Source organism: Pongo pygmaeus, chromosome 4 (assembly GCF_028885625.2).
Source record: "Pongo pygmaeus isolate AG05252 chromosome 4, NHGRI_mPonPyg2-v2.0_pri, whole genome shotgun sequence".
NCBI lineage: Eukaryota > Metazoa > Chordata > Mammalia > Primates > Hominidae > Pongo > Pongo pygmaeus.
Window position 1 is genome coordinate 183795373 of NC_072377.2, and position 25973 is coordinate 183821345.

The 25973-nt window shown below is 42.4% G+C and overlaps 1 protein-coding gene across 4 annotated transcripts; it reads left to right on the forward strand.

The window, feature by feature from the left end:
- ZNF354C (zinc finger protein 354C) lies at nt 1–25973 on the forward strand. Of its 4 annotated transcripts, none has more exons than XM_054487646.2 (5): nt 1–953; nt 1675–1755; nt 16196–16322; nt 16863–16958; nt 18372–25973. In XM_054487646.2, the coding sequence occupies exons 1-5, from the start codon at nt 849–851 to the stop codon at nt 19784–19786; spliced, it is 1824 nt and encodes a 607-aa protein (XP_054343621.2). In that variant the 5' UTR covers nt 1–848; the 3' UTR covers nt 19787–25973. The 4 variants fall into 4 exon arrangements, with proteins under 4 accessions (XP_054343621.2, XP_054343620.1, XP_063521738.1 ...); XM_054487645.2 differs by having other exon boundaries at nt 34–325; XM_063665668.1 differs by having other exon boundaries at nt 34–325; nt 16234–16322.

A 25973-nucleotide genomic window follows, 5' to 3' on the forward strand; every position in this document is an offset into this window, starting at 1 on the left:
GGCGTGGGGCCCGAGGCATGCCGGGAGTGGTAGTTCTCCCGGGGTTGGCGGGGTTTCGGGGACAGCTCGCGGCCTTTCGGGGGTTCTTCTGGCTTGGGCCATCCAGGCTTGGCTAGGATTGCCGGCCTGGGCTTGAGGCGCTCGCAGTGGTCTCTTCCGGGCCGGGGTGGATCCGGGCCTCTCCAGCGAGTGGGCGGCGTGCAGCCTCGTCTGGGCTGCTGGGACCAGCCCTGCGCGGCTCGGGGCCCTTGGCCACTGGGTCCCGGGGCGCCGTCCGCGAGCGGCCTGGACTGCCGGAGACCCGCGGGAGGGAGCGCCTCGCCAGGTGAGCTGGGTGCGCCGGGCCGCTGGGGTGGGGGTGCCAGCCTTTTGTCATTGTTCATTCTGCGATTTTCTTCTGTGCATTTTCTTCTGAGTAACGGAAATAATAAAAGCAATAGCTGATGCCCGCCGAGAGCGCTCGGGTGCCAGGCACCAGACTAGCGCATCGCCCGAACGAACTCCGCGCATCCCTGCTGACAGATAGGGTGGCGGTACGCAGTTCCCGCTCTGTCAGGAGGAGACCGAGGCAGAGTGGCGAGGTCATTGCCCCAGATGTAACTGGGGCCTGGGGCTAGGATCAGGATTCCCTTCCCGGCCCTTGTGACTTTGGGCAGGTCACGACCTCCTGGTTTTCAGTCTCCGTAACATTTGTAAATGTGAAGATTGAAAATACTGCGTGGAAAACACTCACCGCTTCCTGGGAGGAGGTGCGCGTCGCTGCGTAACCGAAGCCTTGCACGGCAGCTTCCCCTGGGCTGGTCGAGGCACCCGCTGGAACTGGCCTGGCAGAACCCCAGGTTGGCTCCATGACAGGGGGCACCCTGAGGAGTCGCTGCAGATCGCGGGCCTGGAGGCCCTCACACTTGCCCGGCTGCCCCAGGCAGCCTCTTCCCTTGCTCTCTGTGGGGCAGGTACGGTTCCACCCCTCTCACCCGGGGTTTGTGTTTGGGCAGCGACGGCTGTTTCTGGCTGTGGATGCCATTAGAGGCGGTACCTGTGGAGTATTACTTAGGAGGGACAGCAAAGCTCTGGCTTTGGGTGAGGACAGTGCCTTAATCCTGTTACCTTGGGTAAAGCGTAGTAAGTCCCGACGAAGATCTAGTAAGAGGCTGGGAAAGCTGAGTGGTTGGATTATGCTCACAGTTTCTTGGGGAGAACACAGCACTCCACGGAAGGGCCACTCAGGGCAAGCAGTGGGGTCTGTCACCGGGGTAGGGATGCGGGGAAGCCTCTTTATCGTGGCTACCATAGGGAGGAAGGGGCGAGGCAGGATGAGGATCAGCTAGCTAGGCTGGGAAGTGGCACCCCAGGAGACTGGATATTCATTGCGACTTTTAGGGAGTGCAGTTTAAAACTGGCTAAGGACTCCAGACATCCATGGGTGAGTCACAGTTTCCCTAGAGGTAGCTGAGAGGCCCTAAGGTGGAAGTTAAAGAGTCAAAGTGCAGAAATAGAAGTATGAAGAAGGGATGGAGGTTGGCGAATTGCCCTAGTAAACACTCTTCTTGGTTTACATCATTATGGGGGGGTGGCTTTTTTGAGACCTGATAGACATTAGGGGTGATTGTAACTTCCTCTCTCCAAGCCATCTCCTGACGCCAGGGTTCCTCTTGACACCTTTTTCCTCTGCAGACCCACCGTGTCCTCACACTGCTCTCCCTGGGCAAGAAGACTGAGGAGGAAGGGATGGCTGTGGATCTGCTTCCCGCTCAGGTGAGAGTGAGTGAAGGTTGTCTTTTTCGTCAGTTGGCTTCTGGATTCAGAGATGGTAGACATGTTTCCAGACTTTGTCCAGGTACTTTTTGGTCCAACTAAAACGATGACGAATCCAGAACCTCAAAAGTTTTTCCCAGTGTCTTGGGCTTAGCAAGGGGCTGCTGAGGAATGTGCCTCTTTTGTCCCGAGACTACTCTTAATTCACCCCGCTCACTTTGTGATCCACATTTGAGGCAGTTCTGAGCATATGCTTCCCGCTACAGTGGTGCTGGGTGGGGAGAATGGGGCGTGAAGCAGTCTTTGTCTTCATAGAGGATATAGTCACAATTGGGGCTAAGATGTGGAAGGGCCAGAAGACACCCTCCACAAGCATTTATTGAGCCCTATGTACAGGATCCTGTGCAGCACACAGGGGATGGAAAGAGGAAAGCTGCCATTTCCATCTTCTGGGAGTTCGTGGTATCGATCTTAGGAAACATGATTAAATGTTCAGGGGAAATATCCCAGAAGTGGGGGCATTCTGAGTTTATACTGGAGGCCAGGACTGATATTGGTGCTTAGAGAAGACTAAGGGCATCCCAGAAGGAGTTCAGCGTGGTTTGGGCTTTGAAGCCCAGGAGGACGCAGGCCTGGGGCCTTCCCCTCCTAGTGCAGAGGGGAAGTTAAGCTGTCCAAATGTCCATCTCACCTGTCTAATTAATTCCTCTATTTCCTTCTCTGATTCTTTTCTTTTTTCCCTGCTAGTTTAGCCTCCCTACCTGGGCTCTTTTTTCTTGTTCTTTCCCCATTTGAGATCCATTTTCGTTACTTTAACCCTCAGCTTTCTGAGTATCTTCCCCAAATCTGTCCTCAGGCCTGACCTTTTTCCTAGCATTCCTGTCTGTCATTCCAATGTGGAAGTCCCATCTTTCCTTCAACACCAGCTCCCTTTCCTCTAGTCCCCTCCCTTCTGTGCATTTCCTTTTCTGCCATACCCCAAAGCCTATTCTTCATTGACTCCTTTTCCAATAGCCCGTAGGCTAGAAATGTGGACTCTGGAGCTTGACTTCATGGCTTCAAATTCAAGCTAGGGATGTAGCCCTGAGCAAATTATTTTATCTCTCTGTACCCCATTTCCTCAATTTTGGTGGGGTTAATAATATACATACCTGACTGAGTTGCTATGAGCATTAATAACAGTAGTAGCTGGGCACAGTGGCTCACGCCCATAATCCCAGCACTTTTGGGAGGCCAAGGCAGGAGGATTGCTTGAGCCCAGAAGTTTGAGACCAACCTGAGCAACATAGTGAGGCCTTGTCACTATACAAAATTAAAAATAAAGTAGCTGGGTGCAGCAGCACCTGTAGTCCCAGATACTAAGAAGGCTGAGGTAGGAGAATCACTTGAGCCCAGGAATTCAAGGCTGCAAGTGAGGTACGATTGTGCCACTGCACTCCAGCCTGGGCAACAGAGTGAGACCTTGTCTCAAATAGAACCCCAAAAAGTAGTAATTACAAGCATATTTACTGTGTGCTAGGTTCTATGTATTACTATGTATAAAAATATCTATTCCTTTCATATAGTAAGTCATTTAATCCTTACAAGAGGACTGTTAATATCTGAAATTTACAGATGAGGGAACAGGCACGAGAAGCAAGTAACTTGATCAAGGTCACACAGCTGGCTTTTGGTCCCAACAAGACAGTCTATACTGTTAGCATCATGCTCTGAAAAAGTACATTTAAAATGCTGAGAGAAGTGCATGGTACATATTAAGACCTCCATCAATTCCAGCTGTTACTATGATCAGTATCAGTAACAGCAGCAGCAGCACTACTTTAGGACCTGCCAGATTTGGTGTGCTTCGCCTCACTGGGCTAGACTGATTCTTTAATTAGAAGCAGATGGATATTTCAGGAAACCAAGACGTAAAGACCAGCAAAATGCAGTGCACAGGAATATCCAGCTATTACCTGGGCTATCTGCTGCCCAAAGGTAGGTTTCTTCACTATCTGAGCTCTCCCACATCCACAGCAGGAGAGACTTACTTCATTTTAGCCAAGGGCAGAGGTAGGTTTGTTTGCAACTCAGAGCCAGTTTTTGTTGTTGTTGTTGTTTTTGGAGGGGGTGACAGCTAATTAAATATCTAATCCTTTTGTGGGTTTTTGTTGTTGTTGTTGTTGCTTTTTTTAGAGACAGAGTTTTGCTCTGTCTTAAATGGGGTAATGAGACCTGTGATTGGGACACTCTGGGTCCCCAGGAGACTTAATCAAAAGGGTTACATAGGCCGGGTGCAGTGGCTCATGCCTGTAATCCCAACACTTTGGGAGGCCGGCTGCACTCGCTCAGGCTGGAGGGCAGTGGTGCAATCTCGGCTCACTGCAGGCTGGAAGGAACTCTTGGGCTCTTGCGATCTTCCTGCCTTGGCTTCCCAAAGTGCTGGATTATAGGTGTGAGCAACTGTGCCCGGCCAATATGTAACCCTTTTTTTTTTTTTTGAGACAGAGTCTTGCTCAGTCGCCCAGGCTGGAGTGCAGTGGCGCCATCTCGGTTCACTGCAAGCTCCGCCTCCCGGGTTCACGCCATTCTCCTGCCTCAGTCTCCTGAGTAGCTGGGACTACAGGTGCCCGCCACCACGCTGGCTAATTTTTTTTTTTTGTATTTTTAGTAGAGACGAGGTTTCACCATGTTAGCCAGGATGGTCTTGATCTCCTGACCTCGTGATCCACCCGCCTCGGCGTCCCAAAGTGCTGGGATTACAGGTGTGAGCCACCACGCCCGGCCTATGTAACCCTTTTGATTAAGTCTCCTGGGGACCCAGAGTGTCCCAATCACAGGTCTCATTACCCCATTTAAGTCAGTGCAATGGTGATATCTAATATCACATTCTGTCCTCATTAAGCGTACCGAGGGACAAATTTCTCTCTACTTGTTAGGAAAACAGCAAACAAGCATATTTTTTGGAAAAAAATAGGTTCTTTGCAATATTAGATATTTCCATGTAATATATAATTTATTGTCTGGGGAAAAGGCACATGGAATTTGGTATTGATTGCTTAATAGTCATAATTTGTTAATTACATATTTTTCTGCAGTAAATAAGTACTTTTTTGATAGTCAGTGTTTTTAAAAAGAATAATCTTTATTTTTTTACAACAGTTTTAGATGAGAGAATAATTACAGTTATCATACCCTGCACCCAACTTCCCGTTATTCACATCCTACATTAATATGGTATATTTGTTACAATTAACGAGCCACCATTGATATATTATTATTAACTGAAGTCCATGCTTTATTCACATTTCCTTAGTTTTTACCTGCTGTCCTTTTTCTGTGCCAGGGCCCCCCCAGGATTCCACATGACGTTCAGTTTCACATCTTCTTAGGCTGCTGTGGCTTTGGGGCTTTCTCAGACTTTCCATGATCATGATAGTTTTGAGGAGTACTGGGTTAGGTTTTTTGTTTGTTTTGTTTTTTTTAAGGTGGAGTCTCACTCTGTCACCCAGGCTGGAGTGCAATGATGCGATCTTGGCTCACTGCAACCTCTGCCTCCTGGGTTCAAGTGATGCTCCTACCTCAGCCTCCAAGTAGCTGGGATTACAGACATGTGCCACCACGCCCTGCTAATTTTTGAATTTTTGGTAAAAACAGGGTTTCACCATGTTGGCTGGGCTGGTCTCGAACTCCTGGCCTCAAGTGATCCGCCTGCCTCGGCCTCCCAAAATGTTGAGATTACAAGCGGGAGCCCCCGTGCCCGGCCCTGGTTAGGTATTCTGTAGAGTGCCCCTCCACTGTGATTTGTGTGATGTTTTTTCTCATTATTAGCCTGGGGTTTGGGTTTTGGGGAGGAAGGTCACAGAGATGAAGCGTCAGTCTGATCACATCATACTATAATTGCATACTCATAACACGACATCCCTGTTGCTGTTCACCTTCATCACCTCACTGAGGCACTGTTTGTCAAGTCTCTCCACTCTACAGTTACCTTCTTTTTCTGCCTTCCCATACTGTGTTCCTTGGAAAGACGACACTGTGTAGCCCACACTTATGGCCTGGCAAGACAGGCACCACTCCTAGAGGTGAAGAATCGACATACATTATTTGGAAATCTGTATGGAGGATTGTTGCTTCTCTCCATTTATTTATTTATTGAAACATTTATTTATATCAGTATGGCAACCATGGATCTTTCTGCTCTCTGTACATATCAATTATGCTTTAAAAACTTTTTTTAGTGGCTAACCTATCGTTTTCAATATAAATTTACAACCAATCGAAGTCTACCTTCAGATAACACGATACTGCACCATGGGTAGTGGAGGTGTCTTAGAGTATTCCTCTCTTCCTTACGGCATTGCTGCCATTCATTTCACTCATCCATATGCTGTCACCACCCAATCCACTGTTACTATTATTAATTTAAGCAAATAGTTATCTTCTAAATCAAGAGTAAGAAAAATGTTATCATCATTTGTTCCTTCTCTGTCTTCCCTCCTGTCTTCATGTAGATTCAAGTTTCTGACCTATCTTATTTTCCCTCCCCATGAAGAACTTCTTTTATTATTACTTGCAAGGCAGGACTGCTGGTAATGAATTCCCTCAGTTTTTGTTTGTCTGAAAAAGCTTTACTTCTCATCCTTTTTGAAGGATAATTTCTCTGGATATTGAATTCTACATTGGTGATTTTTTCCCCTCAACACTTTAAATATTTTGTTTCACTCTCTTCTTGTTTACATGCTGCTAATGGGAAAATCCACTGTCATTCTTATCCTTGTTCTCTATAGGTAAGATCTTTTTCCCTGTCTTCTTCCAAGATTTTCCCTTTGACTTTGGTGTTCTGCAGTTTTAATATAATATGCCTAGGTGTAGATATTTTGGTAGTCATCCTGCTTGGCCTTCTCTGACTTTTCTGGATTTGAGGTTTGGGGTGTGCTGCTAATTTTGGAAAATCCTCAGCCATTATTCCTTTGGATATTCACTCTTCTCTGTTCTCTCTTTCTTCTCCTTATGGCATCCCAATTACATTGTAATTTTAAATGATCAAGTAGAATTGTATTTTTAACATGGAAGGATATACATGCTATATAGTAAGAAAATTTGGGATATGAAATGACAGTAATCACTTATCATTTCTCACAGTTTCTCTGGGTTAGGAATGCAGGTGTGTGGGACAAACAGCTTACCACACAAAGTCTGGTGTCTCGGCTGAGAGATTTAAAGACTGGAGGCTATAGAATCATTTGAAGCCTCAGTCGTTCACGTGTCAGGTAGTTGATGCTTGCTGTTGGCTCATTGCTGTGATCACAGATAGGGCTATTGGATGGAACATCTACCCATAATCTCTCCATGTGTCTTGGGCTTACAACATGGCGACTAGGCTCCAAAAGTGAGCATCCAGTAAGCCAGGTGGAAGGTGTATTATTTTACTACCTTTTCTCGGAAGTTACATGCATCATTTCCATTGAATTCCACTGGACAGCTTCAAAGGAAGGAAACAGAACTCACTTCTTGGTGGGAGAAATGTCAGTGTCACATTATACAAAGAGCAGGTAAGATGAGAGAGAAATTGATGTGGTCATCTTGGGAAAGTATAATCGTCCACATTTGTCAGAATTAAAATATGTATAGCCTGTAATCCCAGTACTTTGGGAGGCCAAGGCAGGCGGATCACCCTGAGGTCAGGAGTTCAAGACCAGCCTGGCCAACATGGCAAAACTCCGTCTCTACTAAAAATACAAAAATTAGCTGGGTGTGGTGGTGCACGCCTGTAATCCTAGCTACTTGGGAGGCTGAGGCAGGAGAATCGCTTGAACCCGGGAGGCAGAGGTTGCTGTGAGCCAAGACGGCGCCACTGCACTCCAGCTGACGACAGAGTGAGACTCTGTCTCAAAAAAAAAAAAAAAGAAGAAGAAGAAGAATGAGGTTTGAGGCTGGACACAGTGGCTCACGCCTGTAATCTCAGCTCTTTGGGAAGCTAAGGTGGAAGAATGGCTTAAGGCCAGGAGTTCAAGACCAGCCTGGGCAACATAGCAAGACCCTGGCTCTACAGAAAAACAAGAGAATTATCTGAGCATGGTGGTGCACATCTATAGTCCCAGCTACTCGGGAGGCTCAGGTGGGACGATCACCTGAGCCCAGGAGTTCAAGGCTGTAGTGAGCTATGATTTATTGCACTACTGTACACCAGCCTAGGCAACAGAGTGAGACCCTGTCTGTTAAAAAAAAAAAAAAAAAAAGATTTCTCTATGTGGATGTGATAAAGATCCATGAAATGCTAGTAAAGCAGGATTGAGAATTTTCCCATTAAAAAAGGATACATGTGTAAAGCACTGCTAGTTACCTGTAGAATGGGGCCGCTAATTGGAGTTAGGAGAGAATCCCTAACATCGCACTGCGTGTTCTTTTGTATCCTTTCTATTCTTTAGCACGTGTCTGTTTTCATATTGTTTAACAAATAGTCAAAAGAACACGTGTGTGTAATTGGCTCTAAAATCTAGAATACATTTCTAAAAGAGGAACAAAAGTTGTCTTGAGTAGTAGGATTTAGTATGATTTACATTGTGTTGTTTTTGTTTTCAATTTAAACATTTCTTTCTGAAGTTTAATTTGTTTTAGTCTCTGATTATGTTTAATTTGTATACTTTTTAAAAAGCGAATGAAATTTTAAAAGAAAAAGAATGCTTTTTTTTTTTTTTCCTGGAAGTATTCTAAGACCTAGGGGAACGGGATTGGCGGTAAAGATGGAAGTTGGGTTTGCCGTGAGTATCCTGTTAACAGCAACACGGAGCCTGTATTAGTGTGCCAGGGCACTATAACAAAATACCAGAGACGAGATGGCCTCAACAATGGAAATGTGTTTTCTTGCAGTTCTGGTGGCTAGAAGTCCAAGATCAGGTGTGGGCATGTCTGGCTTCTCCTGAGGCCTCCTTGGCTGGTAGATGGCTGCCTTCTCGCTGCCTCCTGCCACATGGCCTCTCCTGCGCATGAGCGTGTCTGTATCCTAATCTCCTCTTCTTCTAAGCACATGCCATATTAGATGAGGATCCAGCCTAAAGGCCTCATTTTAACTTAATTACCTCTTTAAAGATCTTGTTTCCAAATACTGTTACATTCTGAGGTATAGGGGTGGAAGCCAAAAATAAAATTAGAAGGCCCCCTGCAGCTGTCTGAATGGACTTCCTCCTTGGCCCTCGAAATTTAACCTGAAAGACTGGTTCAGGCCGTGGCAGGAAGTAGGGGCTGGACATGCCTCATTGTACCCTCCAGCATTAATATCTACACAAACCTTAAATCTGGTAAGAAACATTTACAGTCTATTCTCTCTAAAGCCTGCTACTTGGAGGTTTCATCTGCCTGACAAAACCTAGGTCTCCACAACCCCTTATCATGACCCAGACATTCCTTTCTACTGATGATAATTCTTTCAACCAACTGCCAATCCGAATATGTTTACCAAAAATACAGAAATTAGCAGGGCATTGTGGCATGTGCCTATAATCCCAGCTACTCAGGAGGCTGAGGCAGGAGAATCACTTGAACCTGGGAGGCAGAGGTTGCAGTGAGCCGAGATCGGCCACTGCGCTCCAGCCTGGGCGACAGAGCAAGACTCCATCTCAAAAAAAAAAAAAAAAAAAAGCCCGGGCGCGGTGACTCACGCCTGTAATCCCAGCACTTTGGGAGGCCGAGGCAGGTGGCTCACGAGATCAGGAGATCGAGACCCTCCTGGCTAACACGGCGAAACCCCGTCTCTACTAAAAAATACAAAAAATTAGCCGGGCATGGTGGCGGGCGCCTGTAGTCCCAGCTACTCAGAGGCTGAGGCAGGAGAATGGCGTGAACCTGGGAGGCGGAGCTTGCAGTGAGCCGAGATCGTGCCACTGCACTCCAGCCTGGGCGACAGAGCAAGACTCTGTCTCAAAAACAAACAAACAAAAAAACGCCAGATACTTACTTTTCTAGCTTTAATTATAGGTAAGGTACAGGCTTGTGACCCAAGCTTGACCTACTTCAGACTTTCAATCAGGAGCTAGAGATACGAGGAAACAGGAAGAGAACAAAGGTCTCCAACCCCCAGTTTTGCAGACCGGTACCAGCTCCTGGCCTATTAGGAAGCAGGCTGTACAGCAGGAAGTGAACAGCAGGTGAGCGAGCATTACCACCTGAGCTCTGCCGCCTGTCAGATCGGCAGCGGCATTAGATTTCATAGGAACATGAACCCTATTGTGAACTGTGCACATGAGGGCCCTAGGTTGTGTGCTCCTTATGAGAATCTAATGCCTGTGATCTGAGATGGAACAGTTTTATCCTGAGACCATTCCCCAACCCTCCTGTCTGTGGAAGAACTATCTTCCACGAAACCTGTCACTGGTGCCGAAAAGCTTGGGGGCCTCTGATGTCGAGTACAGTCTGGTAATTTGTGGCAACATCAGTAACACTGAGTTCGTAGAGGAAGGAGGAGTGGCATAGCAAAAGCAGCAGCGGTCTCGTGCTGGTGAGGCTGTACTGTCTACTTTTCCATGACAACAGTATTCTCACAAGTCTGGTTTCCTAGTGTGATCCTGGCTGTGGTCCAGAATGTTGCTGCCCTAGTTTCTGTTTTATTTTCCAAGCCTAGTTCTGTGACTGTCAGTTTCCCTGGAGCTACCTGGTCCCTTGTGTAAATGAGCCAAAGTCAGTTTCTATTGCTGGAAACCTAACAAACTTCACATTTCTTATAATCTTCTTATAAAGCCACCTGCCACAACCCAGATTCTCATCTTGCATTTTAAAAATACAGCTTAGACACCAAGTGTTTCTAAGTGAGAACATTATAAGCATTTTGGGTGGAGTTACCTTTCCTTATGCAGCACTTTCTCATCCATTTCCAGATGATAAGCAGCCTTGATCTCTCTCTCTTTTTTTTTTTTTTTTTTTTTACAGAGTCTCACTGTCGCCCAGGCTGGAGTGCAGTGGCGCAATCTCGGCTCACTGCAAGCTCCGCCTCCCGGGTTCATGCCATTCTCCTGCCTCAGCCTCCCAAGTAACTGGGACTACAGGCGCCTGCCACCACGCCTGGCTAATTTTTTGTATTTTTAGTAGAGACAGGGTTTCACCGTGTTAGCCGGGATGGTCTCGATCTCCTGACCTCGTGATCCGCCTGCCTCAGCCTCCAAAGTGCTGGGATTACAAGCGTGAGCCACCGCACCTGGCCCTGATCTCTTTTTTTAAATGCCAGTAGGACTCCCTTAGTCACTGTGAAAAATGAAACACCCTTACACATTGCTACTCACTCTAGGGAGGTGGGGGGAGATACCACATACTCATGAGAACGACTGGATGAGATGATTGATAAGATGTCTTTCAGGTCTGGAGATCTAGGAGTCGGTCATTTTATTATTTCTTAATATTTAATGAGCTCTGCTAGGCTCACTGAGTTTTTAAAATATATTTTCAAAAAGATACACGTGCTTCCAGCTTCTGGTAATAGAGAAGTAGCTCCTTTCAGGCTAATTCATCTGTGGATAACGACTACACTCTGGATAAAATATAAGAAATCTTAAGGTACTGGAGAGAAATCAAAAGCAGACAGATATTGGACGCCTGTGTATATTTGGAAGAAGGAATTGTCACCAGATAAATTTTCTGGTTTTTAAAGCTTTTCGCCTGGGAGTAGGTCACAGTCAGCACCAACAGAATGATCAAAACTTGGTCACAAACTTGCAGTCTTACTGGTGTGAAGAACCACAAGATAGAGTTTGAGGCAAACTTAGCAGTTAGAAAGTGAGAGGAGGAATCTTGGAAAGGAGAGAGGCAGAGAAGGGAAGCCCCAAATTCTGTGCACAAACTCTGCCCAAATCTCTACCTGACCCCTGAACCATACATGCATAGGACAGACTCAGAGTAGCCCAAATAAGAACCGAACAAAGATACTTGATGCTGCCTGCTAGAGAGGTGGCAGAGTTTGGAATTTGACTCTAACTAAATTAATTACCTGCTTAAAAAAATCAGTACTCTTCAAAGGAACATAACAAAATCCAGAGTTTCTACATTGTATACTATACAATTTCCAGGATAAGGTAGGCATATGAAGAAATGGGAAAGTGCATCCAAAACTCAAGAGGAAGACAATCAATAGAGACAATGACCCAGATATTAGAATTCACAAAGATTTGAAAACAACTACTATAACTGTGCTGAAGGACTTAAAGGAAAATATACATGTAAAGAATGAACTAATAGGAAATGCAAGCAGAGAAATAGAGACTGTGAACAAAGTAATTCTAGACTATGAAATTTTAGAACTGAAAAATAAGATACCTGAAATTGTAAAAAAAAAAAAAATACTGAATAGGCTTAACTTTTGGAAATGAACATAAGGAGAAGTCAGTGACAGTTGAAGGTAGATTGACAGAAGTTATCATAACTGAAAAACAGGGAGAAAAAAGAGCCTCAGTTACCAATTAAATGATATTAAAAGGTCTAATATACATGAAATTAGAGTTCTAGAAGGAGAGGGGACAGAGAATGGGACAAACTATATTAAAAGGAAATAATGGCCTAAAATTTATCAAATTTGGTAAAAAACATAAATTTACAGATTTATAACATTTGATGAATCTCAAGCAGGATAAATACAAAGGAAGTCACAGCTACACACATCATTGATCAATGACATGCCATAGAAATATAGTGTGAACCAAGAATGCAAGCCACATACCTAATATAAAATTTTCCACCAGCTACATTAAAAAAGTAAACAGAAGCAAATAAATTAACGTTAATATATTTTCTTTGACCCAGTAGATCCAAATATTATTTCCACATGAAATCAATATAAAATTGTTATTGAGATAACTTGCATATATGTTTGTGTATGTATGTATGTATATGTTGTATGTGTGTGTATATATGTTTTTAAGTAAATCATCTGGTGTGTATTTTATACAGATAACATATCGCAATTCAGAAGAGCCACATTTCATGTACTTAGTAGCCACATATAGCTAGCTGGTTTCTACCATATTGGGGAAAGTCATACAGAAATCACAAAAACCAAAGATTTGAAAGCAGGCTGAAAAAAATTGTACTACATGCAGAGAATCAATATTTGAATGACCGTTGGCTTCTCATCAGAAACAACAAAGACCAGGAAGCAGTAGAATGACATTTTACATGCTGAAAGAGAGAGAGAAAAAAAATCAACCCAGAATTCTATATCCAATGAAAATACTCTTCAAGAATCAAGATGAAATAAAGCCATTTTCAGGTAAAATAAAATTAAGCTAATTCATTGCCAGCAGGCCTATACCATAAGATACACTAAAAAGGAAGTTATGTAAGTTAAAAGAAAAATATACCAGAGGAGAACTCTGATTTTAGGAAGAATGAAGAGCATTAGAAATGGAAGCTATCTGGATAAATATAAAATACTTTTTTTCCTTTCGATTTCTTTAAAATGCAGCTGATTGCTTAAAGCAAAATAATACTATTGTATTATAGGAGGGGGTTTACAATGTAGGCAGCTATAATGCAAATAACAACCGCGAAGATACAATTTATTTACATCTGAACTGGAAAAGCTCTATCTTTTTCTCTAGAAAAGCTCTATTTTTATCTCTGGGAATTCTTGGTGGTCTATTTTTTTGACTCGGCCAAAACAAGATAAAGGCAGCATGTTTTTTTTGTTGTTGTTGTTGTTTTTTTTTTTGTTTTGTTTTGTTTTGTTTTTTGAGAGAGTCTTGCTCTGTTGCCCAGGCTGGAGTGAAGTGGCATGATCTTGGCTCACTGCAGCTTCCCTGGGTTCAAACAATTCTCATGTCTCAGCCTCCTGAGTAGCGGGGACAACAGGTGCATGCAAGCAAGCCTGGCTAATTTTTTGTATTTTTAGTAGAGATGGGGTTTCACCATGTTGCCCAGGCTGGTCTTGAACTGCTGAGCTCAGGCAGTACACCCACCTTGGCCTCCCAAAGTGTAGGGTTACAGGTGTGAGCCACTGAAGCCAGCCATCAGCTTGTGTGAGTTTTTGTTGTTGTCATTTTGTTTGTTTTTTCAGAAAGAGTCTCGCTCTGTCTCCCAGGCTGCAGTGCAGTGGTGTGATCTTGGGTCACTGCAACCTCTACCTCCTGGGTCAAGTGATTCTCCTGCCTCAGCCTCCCGAGTAGCTGGGACTACAGGCACATGCCACCATGCCCGGCTAATTTTTGTATTTTTAGTAGAGACGGGGTTTCACCATGTTGGCCAGGATGGTCTCCATCTCTTGACCTCATGATCCGCCTGCATCAGCCTCCCAAAGTGCTGAGATTACAGGCGTGAGCCACTGCGCCTGGCTAATTTTTGTACTTTTTTTTTTTTTTTTTTTTTTTTTTTTAGTAGAGACGGGGTTTCACTGTGTTGGCCAGGAAGGTCTCGAACTCCTGACCTCAGGTGATCCGCCCGCCTCCGCCTCCCAAGGGGCTGGGATTACAGGCGTGAGCCACCACGCCCGGCCTGGCTTGTGTATTTTTAAGATCTCAATACCGCTGGCGACTCCTGGTAAGCTTCCTTACTGATGGCTTGCAACTGGCCTAAATAATTTGACAGGACTTGCTTGATTACATAAAAGGCCCCTGCTGAGAGTTCCTCCTTTGAGCTCTCCCACACCAAGATTCTTCACACAGATCCAGAGTCATGGCGTGGTCTGTGCAAATAAGGGGGACAGCACATGGAGGGTCTCTTGGCTTTCTAGTGCTTCCCTGAACTCTTTCTCTTGCTGTGCTGTACCTTTTGCCTTTTAATAAAAACCTTGATGTGAATACACTCAGTGAAGTTCGGTAAGTGCTGTCAACTCTCTGAACTGGGAAAATCTTTGTAACAACTATAGCATAAAGAAGGGTGGTGATATCATGTATACTTGCAAGATTCTTGCATTCTATGTGAAACGATATATTAGTTCTGAATAGCTGATGAGTAACCAAAAGTGTATAATTATTCAAGTAACCACCAAAAATACAAAGAGGTCTAACTAAAAAGTCAACATATAAATTAAAATAGACGGGGTATAGTGGCTCACTCCTGTAGTTCCAGCACTTTGGGAGGCTGAGGCAGGTGGATCATGAGGTTAAGAGATTGAGACCATCCTGGCCAACATGGTGAGACCCCATCTTTACTAAAAATACAAAAAATTAGTCGGGCGTAGTGGCAGGCGCCTGTAGTCCCAGTTACTCGGGAGGCTGAGGCAGGAGAATGGTGTGAACCCGGGAGGCGGAGCTTGCAGTGAACCGAGATCGTGCCACTGCACTCCAGCCTGGGCGACAGAGCGAGACTCCGTCTCAGAAAAAAAAAAAAAAAATTAGCTGGTGGTATGTGCCTGTAGTTCCAGCTACTCAGGAGGCTGAGGGCAGGAGAATTGCTTGAACCTGGGAGGCAGAGGTTGCAGTGAGCTGAGATTGCGCCACTGCACTCCAGCCTGGCAACAGAGCAAGACTCCATCTCAAAAAAAAATTATAAATAAAATAAAATGGAATTTAAGAAAATTCAAAGCAAAGGAACACACACACATACATACACACAATCTCCCTAACTGTGAAAAACTGTAAGCCTAATGATAGGGTATAAAGTAATAAGTGAAAGATTGCTTTTCTGCCCCTCTCCACAAACATCAAAGAATAACGAGGGTGACAGCTTGTATTCTTCCAGATAGTTTTGCATGTGTCATACATATGTATATACAGATGTAGAGTTTTTCAACAAATATAGATTCTTTTGTGGCTGGCTGTTTCATATGAATCAATAATATATCAGGGTCAAATTCCAGTGTCGTAGAGATCTACCTCATTCTGTTTAATGACTGCATAACATTTCATGGAATAAATGTACTGACATTTGCTTATCCATTCCTTTATTGATAGATATGTAGGTTGTCTTCAGTTGTTCACATTGTATTTCTTTCTTATTGCTGCTATAACAAATTACCACAAATGCAGCATCTTAAAACAGCATAAATGTATTCTTTTACACTTCTGGAAGTCAGAAGTCTGAATTCAGTTTTACTGGCTTGAGGTCAGGCTGTCAGCAGGGCTGGGTCCTTCTAGGGCTCTTGGGAAGATCTGTTTCCTTGCCCTTTTCACCGTCTAGTGGTTCCCTGCAGCCCTTGGCCTGTGGCCCTCTCATCCATCTTCCGAGCACTCCAGTCTCTGCTTCTGTCATCACATCGCTTTCTCTTGAGAAAGATCCCAGGCTGGTATTTAAATTCCTTGTTGGCAGGAACTTTGCCTGTTTTCCCCTACTCCTACTGCATGTGGCATGTGTCATTGTTCCCAATGAGTACTCCATAAATACTTTTTTAAATAGCTAATGGGTGGTTCCAATAATTACATAAACAGTTGACGTGAAATACTTAGAATCCTGAGAATTCTGTACATCCCACCGTCACTTTCTTCTTGCGTTTTCCGTTGAAGAAGACGGTCCTGGGTGAGCAGGTATGGGTTTGCCATTACAGGAGCCTGTGATGTTCAGGGATGTGGCTGTGTTCTTCAGCCAGGACGAGTGGTTGCACCTGGACTCTGCCCAGAGAGCCTTGTACCGGGAGGTGATGCTGGAGAACTACAGCAGCCTGGTCTCACTGGGTAAGAATTTTTGCCTATGACGAAGAGTCTGTTATAGGAATGCCTCACAGGTCCATCTTTGGGGTTCCAAGCCTGTGGTCTTGTACCCTACTGAGCCCGTCGGAAAGGCTGAATTGCTGTAGAGTGGAAAGTGTACATCTTTGTTTTGATGCCCTTCTTGTTATGTTTCTCTACCCTCCACTCTCCATCACATCCCACCGCCAATCAGTTTCCTCCTCGGAGTAGGCCAATAACTAGATCCCAGTTTAGATTCTGAAAAACACATAGGGACCCCCCATCTCAGAGGCCTTCATTGCCAGGGCCCTATAATGGTTCTGAACTGAGACCTTCCCCTGCCATTGACAGCTCCAGTGCCCATGAGACCTTCCCCCCCATCGACAGCTCCGGTGCCCCTGAGAAGTGCTTGTGCTGCCTTGTCTGCCTTGTCTGCCTCTCAGGGTTTGCTTTCTGTGCTGTGTCGGTTCAGAGTGAGTAGTATGTCAGTTCTTGGATTGGTCTTCATGCTATTTTTTCAAACTTCATTTCCTTCCTCATGAGCAGGGATTCCATTTTCAATGCCAAAGTTGATTCATCAATTGCAACAAGGAGAAGATCCCTGCATGATGGAAAGAGAAGTCCCTGCAGATACCTGTCTAGGTAAGTGAGAGGCTGGGAAATGGGCACAAGGGGGTCTTTATAGACAAGTAGGTCACAAAGAGGCAGTTCTTGGGAAACTCTTGGAAATACTGAGTCCTATTGAGATGGTCAGGCCAGTTGTATTTTGTTTGAGTTGTTTAGGTTAAAGTACACACAATTACCTAATTGCAATTATCTAATGTTAACCTGTTTTCTATCATGGATTGATGAAAGGAAATCAGGTTTTAACAGAGAGTAGTTTAGAGTCACCTCAAACTAAATCTTTTCACCCAGAATCAAAGCTGAGCTTGGGGCTTGGGCATTTTTCAGGACTTTAAGACATACTGACTTCAAATCTCCTGCAGATTTTCATTATTCTCAAGAGATTCCTACAAAGAGAGTGCAGTCTTTTGGTTGCAGCTTATTAGAAGAAATGAATATGTCTCTCTTTGTGATAAAATAAAAAGAGGAAAATAAAAAGAAAGGTAATATGAAAAAAATTGTTATTCTTCCAATCACCAGGGATAGATTGTTGCACAGGGGTGATTTACTCCATATTTTCCTCTTTTTGAGATGAGTCTCTGTCACCCAGGCTGGAGTGCAGTGGTGTGATCACAGCTCACTGCACTCTCTGCCTCCCAGGCTCAAGCGATCCTTTCACCTCAGCCTCCTGAGTAGCTGGGACTACAGGTGCATGCCACCACGCCCGGCTAATTTTTTGTATTTTTGGTAGAGATGGGGTTTCATCATGTTAGCCAGGATGGTCTCGATCTCCTCACCTTGTGATCCTCCCGCCTCGGACTCCCAACGTGCTGGGATTACAGGTGTGAGCCACTGTGCCCAGCCCCAGTCTGTCCTCTTTTGAACAGACTGTTTCCCCCTTCGCAGACTATGATATAAAATCACAGTCACATGAAATAAAGACATTTAAGAAAACCAATCCAAATATTTAAAAAATTATTGGGTATAGAGTTTCAGAGAGAGCATGGGGAGAAAATATAATGAAAGGGATATGTGAGTAAGAAGGAGAAAGTGGACAGGCTGCCTGCTTCATTGCCTGGTATATGCATAGTGGAAAATGATGACAGAGTGGAATATCCCATGGTATTCAGCATGGGCTTATCATTTGGCATTTTTCTGTATCCTCATATCTTCTACTCAGCCTGTTCTTCTGCATCTAACTTTACTACGCCCTGGTGGAATCACTTCATTTTCATTGTTAATTTGTCCAGTGTATTCTCCCATGCCATTCCTTAACCTGTTTACCCCACTTTCCTTTATCCCATCCTGTTCTTCCCAAGATTCAAGTCAGCATTTGAAATCTGATTGTATCACTCTTCTTTCATATATACTGTTAGCAGTTTTATTGTCTCACTGATACATCACTTTGTTTCTTCCAGCAGAGGAGGCATTAATTCTTCTGATTCATTTTAGGTTTTAAGACGTGGCCTGAAACAGAAGCATTGCCTCATAGACAGGACATTTTTATAGAAGAAACATCTCAGGGAATGATAAAGAAAGAATCCATTAAGGATGGTCACTGGGACATTAACTTTGACGAAGTTGTGGAACTTGAGAGCGGGATAGAAGAAGAGCAAGAGAAGAAACCTCTTAGACAAATGATAGATTCACATGAGAAAACCATCAGTGAAGATGGAAACCATACAAGTCTTGAATTGGGGAAAAGCTTATTTACAAATACAGCTCTTGTCACACAACAGAGTGTTCCTATAGAAAGGATACCCAATATGTATTATACATTTGGGAAAGATTTTAAACAGAATTTTGATCTCATGAAATGCTTCCAAATTTACCCAGGAGGAAAACTTCACATCTGTAATGAATGTGGGAAGAGCTTCAAGCAGAATCTTCATCTTATTGAACATCAGAGAATTCATACAGGTGAGAAACCCTACAAATGTAATGAGTGTGAAAAAACCTTCAGCCACAGATCATCCCTTCTTTCTCATCAGAGAATTCATACTGGAGAGAAACCTTACAAGTGTAATGAATGTGAGAAGGCATTTAGCAACAGTTCAACCCTTATCAAACATCTGAGAGTGCATACTGGAGAGAAACCATATCGATGTAGGGAATGTGGTAAGGCCTTTAGCCAGTGTTCCACCCTCACTGTACATCAGAGAATTCATACTGGAGAGAAACTCTATAAATGTGGTGAATGTGAGAAAGCCTTCAACTGTAGAGCAAAACTTCACAGGCATCAAAGAATCCATACAGGTGAGAAACCCTATAAATGTAGTGAGTGTGGGAAGGGATACAGCCAGTTTACATCTCTAGCTGAACATCAGAGGTTTCATACTGGAGAACAACTGTATAAATGCTTGGAATGTGGGAGAACCTTCACACGTATTGCAACCCTTATCGAACATCAGCGAATTCACACTGGGCAAAAACCTTATCAGTGCAATGAATGTGAGAAAGCCTTCAACCAGTATTCGTCCTTTAATGAACATCGGAAAATTCATACTGGGGAAAAACTTTATACATGTGAGGAATGTGGGAAAGCCTTTGGTTGCAAATCTAACCTTTATAGGCATCAGAGAATTCATACTGGAGAGAAACCGTATCAGTGTAATCAGTGTGGAAAGGCCTTCAGCCAGTATTCATTTTTAACCGAACATGAGAGGATCCACACTGGAGAGAAACTGTATAAATGTATGGAATGTGGGAAAGCCTACAGTTACAGATCAAACCTTTGTAGACACAAAAAAGTTCACACGAAAGAGAAACTCTATAAGTGGAAGGAATATGGGAAACCCTTCATCTGCAGCTCCTCACTTACCCAGTATCAGAGATTTCTTAGAGGAGATAAAGCCTATGAGGTTTAGTTCATCTCTCAAATAATCCAAGACTTCTCACTGGGGAATAAGGGAATAATAAATAGGGTACAAACTCCTAATAGATTTGTCTTTTTTACTTCTCCTGAGAGAAATAAGTTAGTTGCCACTAAGTCATGATAAAATTGATCAGCGAGACTATGAAAAGCACTGACTTGTTAAGTTTTAAAAGAACCATAAATTCTAAGGTATCTAAAAACCTATGAGTATTTAATTCATAGAAAAAATGTAAAAGGCCTTTTAAAAAATCATGAAAAATAGTTGAATATACATTTTGTTTCTCTCATAAGACCATATTCCCTTTAAAAGAGTAAGCTTCAATATGTGGATTTTCTTTTAAAAACAGTCACTGAGTTATTAATCATGTAAATAAGTGTGTGGCCTTCTTTAAAATAGCTGGCTAACATAGGAAGCGCTTCTTTTCATAAAGAGAAGCCAAACATAAAAAGGAATTATTTAAATTTAACTCTTCACATGGAAATAATAATAAAGCTTTTTATATGAGCTGTCCCACCAGCAACTTACATATGTAAACATACATATATACACATATGCATGTGTGTGTGTAAACATAAGAGTCCTTTATTATTAAAAAATGTAGTTTTATTGATTTAGAATTTAGTTCTTAAAATCTTGCCCAAAGGTAGACTCTCTTTCTTTTACTTTCTTCCATTATTTCTTAAATTGATGTGGTTTTATATAACTGAACAGAGTACTATTACAGTACCGTAGAAGGTGGATTAACTGAAGCAGCTGGAAAGACTGTCAAGCACATACTTTGTTATCTGTTGCAGAAGGGATGTATTTGGCAGAATCTCAGGCTACAAGTCTGGTAGCTCATTAGAGCCAGGAGAGATTTTAGTTTAATTATAGCCTTTCATTGTACTAATGAAGGATTTGAACTTAGTGAACAGAGTCAAGACTAGAATCTAGGTCTTCAGTTCTGGTATTTTGTGATCATTATAGGCTCGTTTCCAACCTGAGGTCCCAAGAGTACTATTTGTTTTGTAGCCTGGTTAGACATAGTTGCAGTAATTTAAAGTTACTGCGTTATCTTTAAGGGTTTCCTCTCACCTTAATCTTAATAATTGACTTACAACTATATTCTTTTTTCTTATGAGTCCCTAATTATGCCTGCTTTTGCTATAATTGTACTTAAATCCTTAAAGTTAGCTGAGGTCCAGATAGTGTAATTGCTTTTGGAGGCTTCACATATAAGGTTGCCTTCTTATTACACATATTTTAGGAATTATTTTGTGGAAAGTTGTTATATATGAAGAGTTTATTATTAAGCATTCTTTTCATCAGTTTAAATGTTTAGTTCCTCCCAGGCATTTTTCCTCCAATTTTATATTTGATTTTCATTCAATTAACAGTTGGTATCATTAAAAAAAAAAATTCTAATACAATTAGCTAGACCTTCTGAGAAAAATGTTAGAATTAAACTCAAGCAGTCTGTATAGTATATTTCTTAACCAACTGGTTTTAGCTTATCGAAAAGTAATTGTTTTATGTATTTAAATACATTTACAAAGAAAATGAGGCTTTTAAACAGACCTCACTATTTAACATTGTACACGGTAGTGGTGAGCATGCTTAGTACCCAAATTTTGGTTTCTAAATGCCATTCCCCACTAAAAGGAACCAGGATTCCTTGGAGAAATGGCTGATTCCATGTTTGGAGCAGGGGAAGTGGGTGGTGGGGGTGGCTAAAATACCTTTTTTATTAAGAAAATAAAATAAAAAGCAAGATAGTATTTGAAGACTAATGGGGTAATGTCAGAAGGGGACAGGCGCCAAGTTGAAGGTATTCTCACTGGCCAAATTTAGGACAACTTAAAAAGAATAATCACTCTTATTGGTGATAATACTAAGAAGGAAAAGAAGTTCATAATGATGAAAGTAGAGAAAAAAGAAAACTATAAAATTATTTGAAGAATGTCTTTTAAATGTACACGGAATGATAGATTTGGAAAAATTACCATTTTACAACCCTTAATGTAATTAAGTCTGGCAAAAATCGATGGTAAAACCCATTAAGTGAAAAAAATTTTAAGAAACTTCGTTTACAAGGTGTCAGAACATCACAGATATCTATTGCAAAAGAATTGCCTTTACAATGAGATTTGGCTGTCAAACTGCATTTCACTACTTCTGGAATAAGCCAGCATTATGTGGCTCTTGATGGGATGCAGTATGAAGCATGTGTGACCATCCTTGATGTACTGCCAAAAATGTTTACCTCAAATTTAATTAAATCTTTTGTCTAGACTTATCTTCCTGGTTAAAGAAATACAGGAATAGAGGAACAAGTTGAATTACACAGTATGGAAATAGACAAGTCCAGAGTTGGTATAGGACAACTGGTCTGGACTTTATATTTATTTTAAAATGGTTTTCTTAGATTTATTTTTTTAAACATAACACGAGGAAGGTGTTAAAACTGGTGTAATAGCTCAAAAGAATTAAGTATTCCAGATTTCAGGAGGGATGAAGAGGGAGATATTCAGAAACCTTCACCAGATTCCTCCCAACTTGATTATAGCGGATTAATGATGTGCTTTGTGGATGTCGTTAGTCAATGACACCAGCTTGTGGATGTGGTTAGTCAATGACACCAGCTTGACGGATCTTTCTTTCTGCACCAAACCCCATTGAGTTATCTCGTCCCCTTGGCTGACGAAGAGCCATTAGGCGAGGATCACTGGCATCATCCAGGGTGATGTTCTTCAAGCGACTGACCAACCGATCAGGTCGAGGAGCTGCAACAGCCTTGGGGCCCTCACAGACTTGCCAAACATTCCAGGCACTGCACTTGCCAGTGTGCTGATGAAGAATCAAGAATCACTGAGAACTCCACCTCTTCTCCTGCCTGGAGCTCAAGGCCATCCTCAACTTCTTTCACATGGCAAAAGAGCTTCTTGCTATCCCCTACTTCATAGTTAATGAAGCCAAACTGATCTTGCATACATTCCACTGTGGCCCTACGCAGGGGTGTGATGTTGTAAGCCATAGTTGGTGCATTTTGGCCCTGGTCTGGACTTTTCAAAAAGCAAATGTAGTAAAACAAAAAGTGGTCTCTTCTAGATTAAGGCAAGAGACATAACCAAATGGAAAGTGTGATCCTTTATTAGCTTCTGATTCATTAAAAAAAAAACCTATAAAAGACATTTGGGGGGATATTTGGGGAAATAGGAAGATGGAATGGGTACTAGATAATGTGGTATGTTTGATTTTTCTAGAAGTGATAATTGAGTTACGTAGGATAATAATGTTCTAATTCTTAGGAGATGCATGCAGAAGTTTTCAAGTTTGAAAAGTCATGATGTTGGCAGCATATTTTCAAATATGTACAAAATTAGTCAATTTTTTTTTTGTGGTGGCGCTATATGTGGTGGATGTTCATTGGTCATTTAAAACATTTTTCTATATGTGTCAATTTCTAATAAAAATTAATGCAAAAAGTGATTGGATAAAGTGATGAATATTAATCTTTCAATCAGAATTCTCCATTTATATTCTTAGGAAGTTCCTGTTTGAGAGTTTATCCTCCAGGGATGTAATCATTGGAAATAAAGTAACTAGGTGGTACTGGTTCCCCTTTAAATGGAATGAGCATGCTCCACTTTCTCTCTCATGCTAAATGTAACTAAGGCATGGAGCAGCTGTCTGGTGACCCTCAAAAGTAATGATAACAGGCAGATTTGGGAAGGAAACTAGAATTTGAAACAAGATCATTGTGGCGCTCCTGGGCATTCCTGTGGTGAGGACAGAGATGGCTGAGCAGGCATCTAAACCTTAGAGTTAGGAACCCTTCACTCTGGGTAGAGGATTTGTGAGCCAAAAAGGGTTAGGAGAATCCCCATTGCTTTTCTTCCCTCACTATCTTCCTGCTACTTGGACCTGGAGATGATGTATCCATGAGGTGTGTAGCAGAGAGGAGAACCTAAACCCTTGGTTTTCTAACCTGAAGATCAGGAAGAGGAAGTGGCTCCTGAGAGCTGGAAGGTGTCAAGGTGGTGACAAAGATAAGGAAGGTCAAGAAAGTGATTTCATAACAGTTGCTTATGCAATCTGCGGCTCTCCCCTGGTCTATACATATATAGGTCTGACCCGATAATTGTTTGGGTCTGACACTGGGCAAAGATCCAAATAGCACTGAGAATACTTAGAAAACTGGACTGACATTAGAACCACAGCCCACAGGAGATGGACTGGAACTGATGACCAAGACTTAGCCAGTTAAATTGCCTGCTGGAAAAAATACCCTAACATTTTCTGGAAGAATTAAACCCCCAGAGGCTCATAATATTCAAAATGTCCAAGATGCGATGCAGAATCACGTGAAATACATGAGTCAGGAAATTTTCAACAATTCAAAGGAAAGACAACAGACACCCCAAGATGACACAGATGTTGGAATTATGAGACAAAGACTTTAGATATTGTCACAATGTTTCAGAAAGTGTGACCATTCCAGAAATTGATGGAAATGTCAAATTTTTCAGCAGGAAAATAGTAATTTGACTCACTTCTAAGAAATAGAATATGATAGAAGTGATGTGATGTCACTTAAAATATTTGGTTATGAAAAGACTGTGGCTTCTGCATAGGCACGTGCTCTCTTGAATCACTCACTTGTCCTTTCAGAAACCAGTTGCCTTATCTTGAGGACACAGCCTGTGGAGAGTTCCATGTAGTAAGTAACTGAAGCCCATGGCCAACAGCCAGCAACAAACTGTGGCCTTCTAGCAACCATGTGAGTGAGCTTAGAAGTGGATCCTCCCTTGCCTAAATCTTCAAATAGGACTGCAGCCACAGCCAACTACTTGTCTATAACCTCATGTGAGACGCTGAGCCAGAAAGCCCTAGCTAAACCACTCACTCCTGGCTGCTTAACCCCCAGAAACTCTGGGTTAGTAAATGTTTTAACTGGTAGGTTTTGGGGTAATTTGTTATGCAGGAACAGATAACTGACACAGAACTTGGTACTTGGAGGTGGGCAGCTGCCATAATGAAAACCCAAAATATGGGAGGGGTTTTGGAACTTGGCAGTGAGTGTTAAGTAGGCATGGGCTGGTAAAAACCTAAAGTGCTTTGAAGAAACTATAGCAGCATCATGTCTGACAAGGCTGTAGATGAGGACTTCTAGAAGAGTGAGGTAAATGTTACTGGAAAACTGGAGGAAGGAAGAACTTACGTAGTGGCAGACTGAAAGTAAAACGTGCCTAATATGATCTCACTAGAGAGATTTCCTGGCCGAGTGTTGCAGGTGCCATCTGGCTTCTTGATTATGGTAACATATGAGGAGAGATTAAAAACTATAGGAAAGACCATTAAACAAAAAGGATCCAGGGCTTGATGGTTTTGGAGATAGTCTCATCAAGAGAACAGGATTTGCTAAAATTAAGAAATCACGTCTCAGCAAAGATCAAATTTAGAGAACTTGGAAAATACCCTCCAGTAATGAAGCGCTTTATAATATTTAATAAAAATTAATAAAAAGAGTTGACAAAGATGTGGAAAAATTGGAACCCTCACACACTGCTGATGGGAGTATAAAATGGTGCAGACTCTTTGGAAAACAGACTGGAATTTACTTCAAAGATTAAATATAGAGTTACCATGTGACTTAGCAATTCCACTCCTAAATTTATACCCAAGAGAAATGAAAACAAACATTTATATATGTACATGAATGTTCATAGCAGCATTATTCATAATAGAAAGTGGAGACAACCCAGTGTTCATCAGCTGATGAATGAGTAGGCAAAATGTGGCATAGTTGTATAATGAAACGTTGTTTGTCAATAAAAAGAAATAAAACACTGATAAATGCTGCAACATGGATAAACCTTGAAAACGTGCTGGGTGAAGGAAGCCAGTAACAAAGGACCACATATCGTATGGTTCCATTTATATGTGATTTTCAGAATAAGCAAATCTGTAGAGGCAGAAAGTAGATGATTGATCTCCAAGGGCTTTAGAGAGTTGGAGAAAATGTGGGGTGACTGGTAATGGATGTGGAGTTTCTTTTTGGAATGATGAAAATTTTCTAAAATCATGCTAATTATCACGCAACTCTGAATATACTACAAGGCTTTGGATTGTACACTTTATATGGGTGAATTGCATGGTATGTGAGTTCTATCTCAATAAAGTGTGTTGTAAACAACCT

Excerpts from the sequence above, each read along its gene's own strand:
- ZNF354C (XM_054487646.2), top strand. The coding sequence starts at position 849 with ATGACAGGGGGCACCCTGAGGAGTCGCTGCAGATCGCGGGCCTGGAGG. Across the intron at positions 1,756-16,195 it reads TGGATCTGCTTCCCGCTCAG|GAGCCTGTGATGTTCAGGGA; the intron begins GTGAGAGTGAGT and ends TTGCCATTACAG. Across the intron at positions 16,959-18,371 it reads CCCTGCAGATACCTGTCTAG|GTTTTAAGACGTGGCCTGAA; the intron begins GTAAGTGAGAGG and ends GATTCATTTTAG.